This window comes from Scyliorhinus torazame, chromosome 9 (assembly GCF_047496885.1).
Source record: "Scyliorhinus torazame isolate Kashiwa2021f chromosome 9, sScyTor2.1, whole genome shotgun sequence".
In the NCBI taxonomy this organism is placed as follows: domain Eukaryota; kingdom Metazoa; phylum Chordata; class Chondrichthyes; order Carcharhiniformes; family Scyliorhinidae; genus Scyliorhinus; species Scyliorhinus torazame.
In genome coordinates, this window is record NC_092715.1 from 50228991 (window position 1) to 50241620 (window position 12630).

Here is a 12630-nt window from a genome sequence, read left to right on the forward strand (position 1 = left end):
ACTGAGCCTTTCCAAACACTGTGTCATATTTTGTGAGATGGGGACTATCGTAACCTCTCCTGAGTTCTGTCTTTTCGTGTTTTTTTGTATTCCTAAGCCTTCCTTCCGTAACCCCGATTTTCACCTCTTTGTGGGCCCTCAAAACATTCGTACAGGTGGGGTAGGGGCAGTGACTGCTCATCGGTTCTGACATAGCTACAACTTTCCAGTTTACCTTCTTCTTAGCTTCTTACTGCTACCTGCTTTCCTTACACTTTCTTGCTGTGGTCCACTCAATTACACTATAATTATTTAGATTGGTGTCACCACTGCTGCTGCCTGGTGTTGATCTGGTGAACCTACAACACAGGATGACTTGTGTGCCAAACAGCATAAGCAGCAAGTAATAGACAGAGCTTAGCGATTCCACAATGAATGCAGCAGATCTAAGCTCTGTAATCCTGCCACATCTAGTCGTGAACAATTAAACTCACTGGAGGAGGAGGCTCCACAAATATGCCCATTCTCAATGATGGAGGAGCACAGCACACACGTGCATAAGACAAGGCTGAGGCATTTGCAACAATCTTCAGCCAGAAGTGCCGAGTGGCTGATCCATTTTGGTCTCCTCCAGAGGAGGAGCATCACAGATGTCAGTCTTCAGCCAATACGATTCACTTCATGTGATATCAAGAAATGGCTGAAGGCACTGGATACGCAAAGGCTATGGGCCCTGACAATATACCGGCAATAGTACTGAAGATTTGTGTTCCATAACTTGCTGCACCTCTAGCCAAGCTTTTCCAGTATATCTACAACACTGGCATCTACCCGGCAATGTGGAAAGTTGTCCAGGTGTGTCCTGTACACAAGAAACAGGATAAATGCAACTCAGCCAATTACCACCTTATCAGTCTACTCTCCATTATCAGCAAAGTGATGAAGGAGTCATCAACAGTGTTATCAAGCAGCACTTACTCAGCAATAATCTGCTCACTGACGCTCATTTGGGTTCCGCCAGGGTCACTCAGCTCCTGACCTCATTACAGCCTTGGTTCAAACATGGACAAAAGAGCTAAATGCCACAGATGAGGTGAGAGTGACTGCCTTTGACATCAAGGCAGCATTTGACCGAGTATGGCATCAAGGAACCCTAGCTAAACTGGAGTCAATGGGAATCAGGGGGAAAACTCTCCGCTGGTTGGAGTCATACCTGGCACAAAGGAAGATGGTTGTGGTGATTGGAGGTCAAACATCTCAATTCAAGGACGTCACTGCAGGAGTTCCTCTGGGTAGTGGTCTAGGTCCAACCATCTTCAGCTGCTTCATCAATGACATCCGTTCCACCATAAGGTCAGAAGTGGGGATGTTTGCGGATAACTGCACAATATTCAGCATCATTCACAACTTCTTCGTTAATGAAGCAGTCCATGTCCAAATGCAGCAAGACCTGGACAATATCCAGGCTTGGGCTGACAAGTGGCAAGTTACATTCATGCCACACAAGTGCCAGGCAATGGCGGCACGGTAGCACAATGGTTAGCACTGTTGCTTCACGTTCGATTCCCGGTTTGGGTCACTGTCTGTGCGGAGTCTGCACGTTCTCCCTGTGTCCGCGTGGGTTTCCTCCGGGTGTTCCAGTTTCCTCCCACAAGCCCTGAAAGACGTGCTGTTAGGTGAAGTGGACATTCCGAATTCTCCCTCTGTGTACCCGAACAGGTGCCGGAATGTGGCAAACAGGAGATTTTCACAGTAACTTCATTGCAGTGTTAATATAAGGCTACTTGTGACAATAAAGATTATTATTATTATACCTCCTAACTACCGGCCCTTGACATTCAATGGCTTACCATCGCTGACTCAATCAACATCCTGGGGGTTACCATTGATCAGAAACTGAACTGGACTAGTCTTATTAATACTGTGGCTACCAGGACAGGTCAAAGGCTAGGAATCCTACAGCAAGTAACTCACCTCCTGACCGCCTACCGCCTGTCCACCATTTACAAGGCACAAGTCAGGAGTGTAATGGCATACTCTCCACTTGCCTGGTTGAGTGCAGCTCTAACAACACTCAAGAAGCTTGACACCTTCCAGGACAAAGCAGTCCACTTGATTGCTCCCCCTTCCAGAAACTTTCAAACTCTTCACCATCGACTAACATTGGCAGCTTTGTGTACCATCTAAAAGATGCACTGCAGTAACTCACCAAAGTTCTTGAGACAATGCCATCCAAACCCATGACCACTACCATGCAGAAGAACAAGAGCAGCAGATACCTGGGAACCCCACCACCTGGAGGTTCCCGTCCAAGTCACTCACCACCCTGACTTGGAAATATATTGCCGTTCCTTCACTGTCGCTGGGGCAGCATCCTGGAACTCCGTCTCTAACAGCACAGTGGGTGTACCTAAACCTCAAGGACTGCAGCGGTTCAAAAAGACAACTCACCACCACCTTCTGAAGGGCAACTAAGGATGGGCAATAAATGCTGGCCTAACCAACGACACCCACATCCTGTAAATTAATTTTAGAATATATACCGGTGGAAGGGTTACTAGTTTCTGGTATGTGTGGTCTATCTAGAGAAACTGTAGTCTTGCTCTGGCAGTTACTTCAAACTGGTTTATTAACAATATACAAGATAGGTTGTGTGGTGGTTATGTCTCTCGTGAGTATACATAGAACAAAGAACATTACAGCGCAGTACAGGCCCTTCGGCCCTCGATGTTGCGCCAACCTGTGAAACCAATCTAAAGCCCATCTACACTATTCCCTTATCGTCCATATGTCTACCCAATGATCATTTGAATGCCCTTAGTGTTGGCGAGTCCACTACTGTTGCAGGCAGGGCATTCCATGCCCTTATTACTCTCTGAGTAAAGAACCTACCTCTGACATCTGTCCTATATCTATCTCCCCTCAATTTAAAGCTATGTCCCCTCGTGCGAGACATCACCATCCGAGGAAAAAGGCTCTCACTGCCCACCCTATCCAATCCTCTGATCATCTTGTATGCCTCAATTAAGTCACCTCTTAACCTTCTTCTCTCTAACGAAAACAGCCTCAAGTCCCTCAGCCTTCCCTCATAAGATCTTCCCTCTATACCAGGCAACATTCTGGTAAATCTCCTCTGCACCCTTTCCAATGCTTCCACATCCTTCCTATAATGCGGCGACCAGAATTCCACGCAATACTCCAAATGTGGCCGCACCAGAGTTTTGTACAGCTGCAACATCACCTCATGGCTCCGAAACTCGATCCCTCTATCAATAAAAGCTAACACACCATACGCCTTCTTAACAACCCTCTCAACCTGGGTGGCAACTTTCAGGGATCTATGTACATGGACACCGAGATCTCTCTGCTCATCCACACTACCAAGAATCTTACCATTAGCCCGGTACTCTGTCTTCCTGTTATTCCTTCCAAAATGAATCACCTCACACTTTTCTGCATTAAACTCCATTTGCCACCTCTCAAGCCCAGCGCTGCAGCTTATCTATGTCCCTCTGTAACTAGTAACATCCTTCCACACTGTCCACAACTCCACCGACTTTAGTGTCATCTGCAAATTTACTCACCCATCCTTCCACGCCCTCCTCCAGGTCATTTATAAAAATGAGAAACAGCAGTGGCCCCAAAACAGATCCTTGTGGTACACCACTAGTAACTGGACTCCAGTCTGAACATTTCCCATCAACCACCGCCCTTTGTCTTCTTTCAGCTAACCAATTTCTGATCCAAACTGCTAAATGACCCTGAATCCCATGCCTCCGTATTTTCTGCAGTAGCCTACCGTGGTTGAACCTTATCAAACACTTTACTGAAATCCATATACACCACATCAACTGCTTTACCCTCATCCACCTGTTTGGTCACCTTCTCAAAGAACTCAATGAGGTTTGTGAGGCACGACCTACCCTTCACAAAACCGTGTTGACTATCTCTAATCAAATGATTCCTTTCCAGATGATTATACATCCTATCTCTTATAAACCTTCCCAAGATTTTGCCCACAACAGAAGTAAGGCTCACTGGTCTATATCGGGGTTGTCTCTACTCCCCTTCTTGAACAAGGGGACAACATTTGCTATCCTCCAGTCTTCTGGCGCTATTCCAGTAGACAAAGATGACTTAAAGATCAAAACCAAAGGCTCAGCAATCTCCTCCCTAGCTTCCCAGAGAATCCTAGGATAAATCCCATCCGGCCCAGGGGACTTATCTATTTTCACACTTTCCAGAATTGCTAACACCTCCTCCTTATGAACCTCAAGCTCTTCTAGTCTAGTAGCCTGAATCTCAGTATTCTCCTCAACAACATTGTCTTTTTCCGATGTGAACACTGACGAAAAATATTCATTTAGCACCTCTCCTATCTCCTCGGACTCCATGCACAACTTCCCACTACTGTCCTTGACTGGCCCTACTCTTACCCTAGTCATTCATTTATTCCTGACATATCTCTCGAAAGCTTTAGGGCTAGCCTTGATCCTACCTGCCAAAGACTTCTCATGTCCGCTCCTGGCTCTTCTTAGCTCTCTCTTTAGATCCTTCCTAGCTAACTTGTAACTCTCGAGCGCCCTAACTGAACCTTCATGTCTCATCTTTACATAAGCCTCCTTCTTCCTCTTGACAAGTGTTTCGACTGCTTTAGTAAACCACGGTTCCCTTGCTCAACCACTTGCTCCCTGCCTGACAGGTACATGCTTATCAAGGACACGCAGTAGCTGTTCCTTGAACAAGCTCCACATTTCCATTGTGCCCATCCCCTGCAGTTTTCCTCTCCATCCGATGCATCCTAAGTCTTGCCTCATCGCATCATAATTGCCTTTCCCCCAGATATAACTCTTGCCCTGCGGTATATACCTATCCCTTTCCATCACTAAAGTAAACTAATATATACGGTTCCATGCTCTCTCCCGAGTGTCTGGCACATGACTACTGGTGCCACTGTCATCTTATTGTCCACATCACTCATTACCATAACTATCCTGTTAACCCATTACACTGCCCACAAGCACAGATACACTCACTTCGATGCGTCCTAGTGCTCGTGTAGATAAAGGGTGATGACCATGACACCAGTGGGCAGGAGGAGGGTGTCACAGTGGCACAGTGGTTAGCACTGCTGCCTCGCAGCGCCAGGGACCCGGGTTCGATTCCTGCTTTGGGTGATTGCCTGTGCGGAATCTGCACATTCTCCCTGTGTCGGCGTGGGTTGCCTCCGGGTGCTCCGGTTTCCACCCACAAGCCAAAGATGTGTAGGTTAGATGGATTGGCCATGCTAAGCAACTGGAAAGGATGCTGCACCGAGACCTGCAGCGGGTGTGCCCACACTTGTCAGAGTTCCCTGAGGCAGTGTGAGGAGGATAATGAAGCCATCTATCCAGCTCATGTGTGCCAGCACGCTGAGGGCTTTGAGTGCATGAGATCCTCCATGAAGGGTGTGGGGAACCACATGAAGAACCATATGTTCTTCACTCTGAATGGATGCAGGAACTAGGAACTGGTGTTCATGGGATCTAAGAGATGCCAGGTAATGTGGAGCAATCACTCGCGCTGGTGATATAGAGATCCTTATATGCTGAATAGTTATGGTCCCAACACTGATCCCTGCGGAACACCACGAGTCACCAGCTGCCATCCTTAAAAAGATCCCTTTATCCCCACTCTCTGCCTTCTGCCTGTCAACCAATCCTCTATCCAGGCCAGTACCTTGCCGCTAACACCATGGGCTCTTATCTTATTTAGCAGCCTCCAGTATGGCACCTTGATCAAGGCCTTCTGGAAATCCAGTGGCACTTCTTTGTCTAACTTTTTTGTTGTCTCCTCAGAGAACTCTAACAGACTTCCAAGCCATGACCTTCCCTTGCCAAAGCCATGCTGACTCAGCTCTATTTCATCATGAACTTCCAAGTACCCTGCAATTTCATCTTTAATAATAGACTCTAAAGTCTGACCAATGACCAAAGTCAGGCTAACCGGCCTATCATTTCCCATCTTCTGCTTCCCTCCCTTTTTAAACAGTGGTGTTGCATTAGCCATTTTCCAGTCCTCTGGGTCCAATGTGCAGTCTTTTAAAAAAAATCTTTTTATTGGCATTTCCCATATTTATAAACAGTTGGATATATACACATCGTATTTTTGTCCGCCCGTAATAATTTCCTTTATTATACAGAGAGATTTAGTTTGTCCTTCGTTTAACTGACCATCTGTGCATTTCGCTGCCCTCTGGATCGGTCTATGGTTCCCCCCTTCCCCGTTGTCCCCCCGTGGCTTCGGCTGTGCTTTTTTCTTTTCCGGACAGAATGGAAAAAAAAGAAAAAAGGGGCGGTAGCCCCCCCCCCCCCCCCCAGTAGAACACCGCCAGGAAACCGTCGGGTTCCGATGCCTTCCCCGCCTGCATGGTGCTGATGCTCTCCGTGATTTCTCCCAGGTCTATTGGTGCTTCCAGCTCCCCCCGTCTGTCTTCCCCCACAACTGGTAGTTCCAGTCCGTCTGGGAACAGTTTCATCCCCGCGCCCCCGTTGGGGGGCTCGGAGGCGTACAGTCCCCGGTAGAAGATCTCAAATGCCCGATTGACCTCCTTTGGTTCTGTTACCAGTCTGCCTCTGCTCTCCTTTACCTGCGCTATTTCCCTTGTGGTTGCCTGCTTTCTCAGCTGGTGAGCCAATAGGCGGCCAGCCTTGTCTCCGTGTTCGTAGAAGGTCCCCCATGTCTGGCGGAGTTGGTACACTGCTTTCCTAGTGGATAGCAGGCTAAACTCCATTTGCAGCTTTTTTCTCTCTGCCAGCAACTCTACAGTCGGGGCCTCGGAGTGGATGGAGTCCACCAGTTGTTGCCTGGCCACCCTCTCTTCCCTATCTCTGCTTGCCTTGTAGGCTATGATCTCTCCTCTAATCACGGCCTTCAGTGCCTCCCAGAACATGGAGGGTGAGACCTCCTTGTTTTGGTTGTTACTAACGTAGTCGGCTATGGCCTGCGATGTTTTTTGACAGAGGGCCTTGTCAAGGTCAGGCATTTCTGCCATGGTCTTCTTTATGAATTCTGTGTCGTCCCAGTTGGGAGCGTACACATTTACCAGTATGACCAGTGCCCCTTCCAGGACACCGCTGACCATGACGTACCGTCCCCCTGGGTCCGTAACTGTCTTGGTTTCCATAAACCTCGACCTCTTGCTAATTAATATTGCTACCCCCCTAGCCCTCGACCCGTAGCATGAATGGTATGTCTGTCCCACCCAGCCCTTTCTTACCAGCAGTCGGTCCTTCTCCCTCAGTTGCGTCTCTTGTAGGTAGATTATGTCTGCTTTTAGGCTTCTGAGGTGGGTGAAGACTCTGGATCTTTTCACCGGGCCGTTGAGTCCCCTTACGTTCCAGGTAACAGTCCTGGTGGGGGGTTTTCGACCCCCCGGTCCTGCGGGATCACCCATACTTACCTGGTGGATGCGCCCCTGCACTTCGGGATTTCCCTTTGCTAGTGGGCCATCCAAAATGGCCACGGTCACCACACTCACCATGAGGTCAGACCCCAGGGCTCCGGGGTTTCCTTTTGTCCAAGGGCCACCCAACATGACCGCCAGCTATGTGTACACCACGTAGCTGTGCCCGTGCACTCCAGGGTCTCCCTTCACCCTGAAGCCCTCCCGAGTGACTGTTTGTGGTGCCATCTTGGTTCCTCGCCCTGCTCCATGCTCGCCGAGGCCTGTGTTCGTGCTGCGTACCTACCTTAAGATCTCTTTGCTTCTCTTTTGTTCTGCACTGTCCTCCCAACTCCTCTCCCTCCCCCCATAGTTCCTGTCCCTCTGTCCCCCCCTGTGTTCTTCCCCCCTTCTGCCTTGTCCCTCACCCCTCTTTGTGCCAGGCGCTCCCTCTCCCCTGAGAAGCGCGCCACAGCCCTCCTTTCTTCCTGCCCTCCCGTGTTAGAACATAGAACATACAGTGCAGAAGAAGGCCATTCGGCCCATCGAGTCTGCACCGACCCACTTAAGCCCTCACTTCCACCCTATACTCCTAACCTTTTTTGGTCACTAAGGGCAATTTATCATGGCCAATCCACCTAACCTGCACGTCTTTGGACTTTGGGAGGAAACCCGGAGGAAACCCACGCAGACATAGGGACAGTGACCCAGCGGGGAATCGAACCTGGGACCCTGCCGCTGTGAAGCCACAGTGCTATCCACTTGTGCTACCATGTTGGCCCTCCTCGCTAGCACGGTGGCCCCCCTCCCAGTACTTGTCCTGCTCTGGTCCTGTTTTACCTTTGATTTGCTAGCCCTTGTCTTGCCCTCCTGTCCGCCTTTCTCACCCTCATTTACCTTGCTTTGCTCCCCCCCCCCCATTGCATTGAGAGATGGAACGAGCCCGGGAACGAGTCAGCACAGTCCCGCGCAGTACGCCAAACTCGTGTGCACAGTTTGTGATCTTATGTCTCTGTTTGCGGACTGCCCTCCGCTCTTTGTTCCGATACTTCCTTTCTTTTCCATCCCCGTCGCTTTCATGATGGCCGGTGCAGCTGTTCCTCCCCCAGTTTGTTTGCCCTAACGAACTCCTCCGCTGCCGCTGGGGTGTTAAAAAACAGATCCTTCCTCTCAAATGTTACCCAGAGTTTGGCCGGGAATAACATCCCAAATTTCACATTACTTTTGTAGAGTGCTGATTTGGCCCTGTTGAATTCAGCCCTTCTTTTGGCCAGGTCCACCCCAATGTCCTGGTACACCCTTCTGATCTTCCCTTCCCACGTGCTCGATTTCGTCTGCTGGGCCCACTTTAGGATTTTTTACCTGTCTTGGAACCTGTGCAGCTTCACGATAATCGCTCTGGGCTGCTCCCCGGCTTTGGGCCTGGGTCGGAGCAACCTGTGTGCTCTGTCGATTTCTGGGGGGTTTGGAAATTTCCCACTAGCTTGCCCAGCATTTGGGTGATGTAGCCTGCTGGGTCTCTGCCCTCCATCCCCTCTGGCAGATCCACTATTTTAACATTCTGCCGTCTGGACCTATTTTCCTGGTCCTCCACTTTCCCTCTTAGGCTCCCCTGGGTCGTTACCAGGCTTTTCACCTCGGTTTCCTGAGGTACCATCCTGTCGCTCTGGTCCGAGGCGGCCCTCTCCAACTCTTGAATCATTTTCTGCTGCGCCTCCACCTTCCTTTCCAGGCCATCGATGGTTCGCTGCATTTTGTCCGTTGTCTCCGCCAGCATCTTCTTCATCTTTGTGTGGAGCTCCATCTTGAGTGCCTCCCTCATGGCATTTATCTCCATTTTATTCTCCTTCTTCATGGTGTTTATTTCCGTTTTCAGCATGCTTCTCCATTCCTCCCCCTCTGCGGTGGGTGGGAGGGGGAGGGATGGGTGATCGTCGCCGCGTCCTATTCCTGCTCCGCTGCTCGGCTCGCCAGCTTTTCCGCTTCCTGGTTCGCCTGAACCTCCGTCTCGCCTCGTGGGGCCGTCTGCCTGTGTGGCCGCAGCTCCTGCCTTTTTCCTTCACCTTCGCTGCTGCTCCTTCTTACATCTCGCCGTCCCGCCGATTTATTGTTATTTGCAGGCATATTCCTGTTATGTCCTCTTTTTGTTCCTGGGTTTTGGTGCGAAAAAGAAATTCTTTCTTTTCCCCCAAAGAAAAAATCCCCAAGGGTTTTTCCTCCTTTTAAAAACGATTTAAAAAAAAATAAAAATGAATTTTTTTTTTGTTTAGAAAGTTTTTAAAAAAGTAATCTTTTTTTAATTTTCAGGAGAGGAAAAAAAAGTTGAATAAAATTTTTTGTTGTTGTCTTATCTTCTCCGTGTTCCGACTTTCAGGCTGTTTCTTGTTGCAATCCCCACTCCTCCTCCACGTACAGCTGCTCCACTGACCGGGACCAGTCTCTCCTCTCCAATGTGCATTCTTACCTCTCTTTTACCTTTTATATATTGAAAAACAACTTTTGCAATCTTCTTTTATATTACTAGCCAGCTTGCACTCATATTTCATCTTCTCCCCCTTATTGTTTTTTTAGTTGTTCTCTGCTTGCTTTTAAAGTCTTCCCAATCCTCTGGCTTCCCACTAAGCCTCGCCGAATTGTATGTTTTTTCTTTTATGCTGTCCCTGACCTTCCCTTGTCAGCCATGATTGCTTCATCCTCCCCTTAGCATGCTTCCTCCTCCTTGAGATGAATTTCGGCTGTGCCTCCCGAATAACCCCTCAAAGCTCCTGCAATTGCTGTTCCGTCATACCTGCGAGGCTCCCCTTCCAATCAATCTGGCCAGCTCCTCCCTCATGTCTTTGTAGTTACCTTTATTCAATTGTAATACCATTGGCAGCTGTGAGGATAAGTGAGCTCAGACATATGGATGAGGAGTAGGCCATTTGGCCCTTCGAGCCCGCTCCACCATTTGGTAAAATCATGGCTGATCTGATTGTTGTAGATGTCTGCCACCATCTGCCTGGAACATTGCAATCTCCTGCAGCATTGGTTGTGGGTGATCTCCAGTAACTCCTATGTTGAGGATATGGATTTTGCGATCTCCCTTCCCCTCTTCCCTCACCGTTGGAAACTGACCAAAGAGTTTCAATTCTGCCAACTGTGCTTGTGACTATGCAATATTATATAAATGTACAAGAACACTGCACATTCTCACTGCTATCAAATCGCTTACTGTTACTAATATTACTCGTTGCTTCCTTCAGCAGAGAAGTAGCTCTTAATGGTTTTGAGTCGTTGAGGGCAGGAGTAAGAAAAATGACTTCTCCCGCTTGTGGCTAACCTGTTTCCTTGTCATTGTGCAGGCTGCTAATCTTATTGAATGTGTCACGGAACTGAAAACAGACAGCTGCATTGGAAGTTAATTTGCAAAATCTGGTGAAGTGCTGAGGGCTACTCCATACTGGGTCATTTCCATGTTCATTCGACAGTTTCTTGGCATTCTGCAGAGAGTACTGTGCCTTTTAGACTATTCTCACAGTGCTGGTAAAGGCCAGACATCATAGATTGGGGAACAAAGCAGAACATGCTGGAAACACTCAGTGAGTCAGTTAGCATTTTTGGAGAGGACAGATGAGTTCATGTTTGAAGTGTAGACCCTTCCGCAGAACTGGAAGAAGTTACAGATGAAAAAAAAACAATTAAAAGGATCAGAGCAAAGGGAAAGGAGAAGAAGGACATAGAATCATCTATAAATTACTGAAATGGAAAACAGGAGGTGGTCAAATGACTGAAGTGATTCCAGGATATCTGGGGAGTTTGTTCTCTTATGCCATATAGACGTTTCTTGGTGATCTTTCAGCATTGTTTTGGATTTTTCTTTGCCAGAAGTTTTTTATTCAGGTCATTGATTCTTTTCTAACAACCTTCTGCATTTTAATGAAGCTTGCACATTCAGCATGTTCCTTGCTGCCATTGTCTATGTGCATGCATCTCCTTCGAGTGTTGATAACATCACTGCTGTTCCCACGAAAAGCATATTGATATTTTTGCAAAAACGTTATTTATTCAGATCAGATTGGCAGAATTTATTTGCTCTTTGTCTCTTTCTAGACATAATTTTGTGCCTTTATAATCACCAGCATACAAAGTCAGATTCATTTGCATTTGTTAGCATATGCTGTGATACACAAAGCGTTTCATTGGGGGAGTAGATCTACATAATGGAACTAGCTTGTCTTAATTTACTACTGGTAGTAATATATGGAACAAATTTCCATAAATAACTGCCTTTATATGTCTGCAGTAGCTATAACCTATTAGTGTGTGCCTGGACAATATGGAAGGGACTAAAACAGTATTTTAGTTTAATATTTTGATAAGAAATGCTCTCAGTTTGAGAAGGATTACTAGTACAAAATGGGAAATATATAATTCAGTCTATCATTATTAAGTTCCCTTATTATTCTTCTCTTGATTTTCCAACAGTAGTTCATCAAAGAACCACATTTTGTTGGCACTGGTCCTACATTAAGGAAATTCTAATTTGATAAACTGAATGTAACATTTCTTTAAAAGATGTAGTAATCATTAACCGTTTCTTGGCCTTTAGCTTAGTGATTTATATCTGCACCTGTGTGTTTAAAAGTGATAAAATCAAACCATTTCTAAAAATAAAAGCCTGTTATTCACCAGGAGGTTTAATGCCTGATTCTGGTTTCCCTTCAGTCGTTGTGTCTGAGTTGATCACCGAAGGGCTAGAGATCACAATGTTTGAGGTAAGATGCTTCAACTTTATTTGATTTGGTGTTGCACATCTTGGGCGTCATTCTCCGCCGGCGGGAGTCTCCGTTTTGCCGGCGCCCGGGGGTTTCCCGACGGCGTGGAGCTGCCCCACAATGGGAAACCCCATTGACCGGCCAGTGTTACGGAGACTCCCGCCGGCCGGTCGGGGCAGAAATGTGGCGGGGCGGGTAGGAGAATTTCGCCCCTTGTTTGGGCTTAGGGGCTGGAATTTGAGGATAGGATTCGGAGTCTGGAAATATCCCAACTTACAAGATTTGCCTTAAGTAACCCGAAGCACACAATCTTTGCTCAGTGTGGAGAGGATTGGTGGTGGGTAGGGTGGGCAGGGTGGTGTGGGAGAAGGTGTAGAATAGAGCATGGTTTGCAGAACCGGAAGCCAAGGGTAGGCAGCCACATGAAGGGTAAGTGCCAAGGTCAGAGGACCCACCTCTGTTCTCTGAGACTTG

General features: G+C 47.7%; 1 protein-coding gene across 2 annotated transcripts in view; it reads left to right on the plus strand.

Annotated features, from left to right (window-relative positions):
* The window catches only part of LOC140429187 (cadherin-related family member 2-like), a 313290-nt gene that overhangs the window by 223600 nt on the left and 77060 nt on the right, over positions 1–12630 (plus strand). For both annotated transcript variants that reach the window (XM_072515860.1, XM_072515861.1), the window contains one exon: positions 12107–12156. In XM_072515860.1, coding sequence (XP_072371961.1) covers positions 12107–12156 — 50 coding nt within the window. The remainder of the gene's footprint in view (positions 1–12106; positions 12157–12630) is intronic.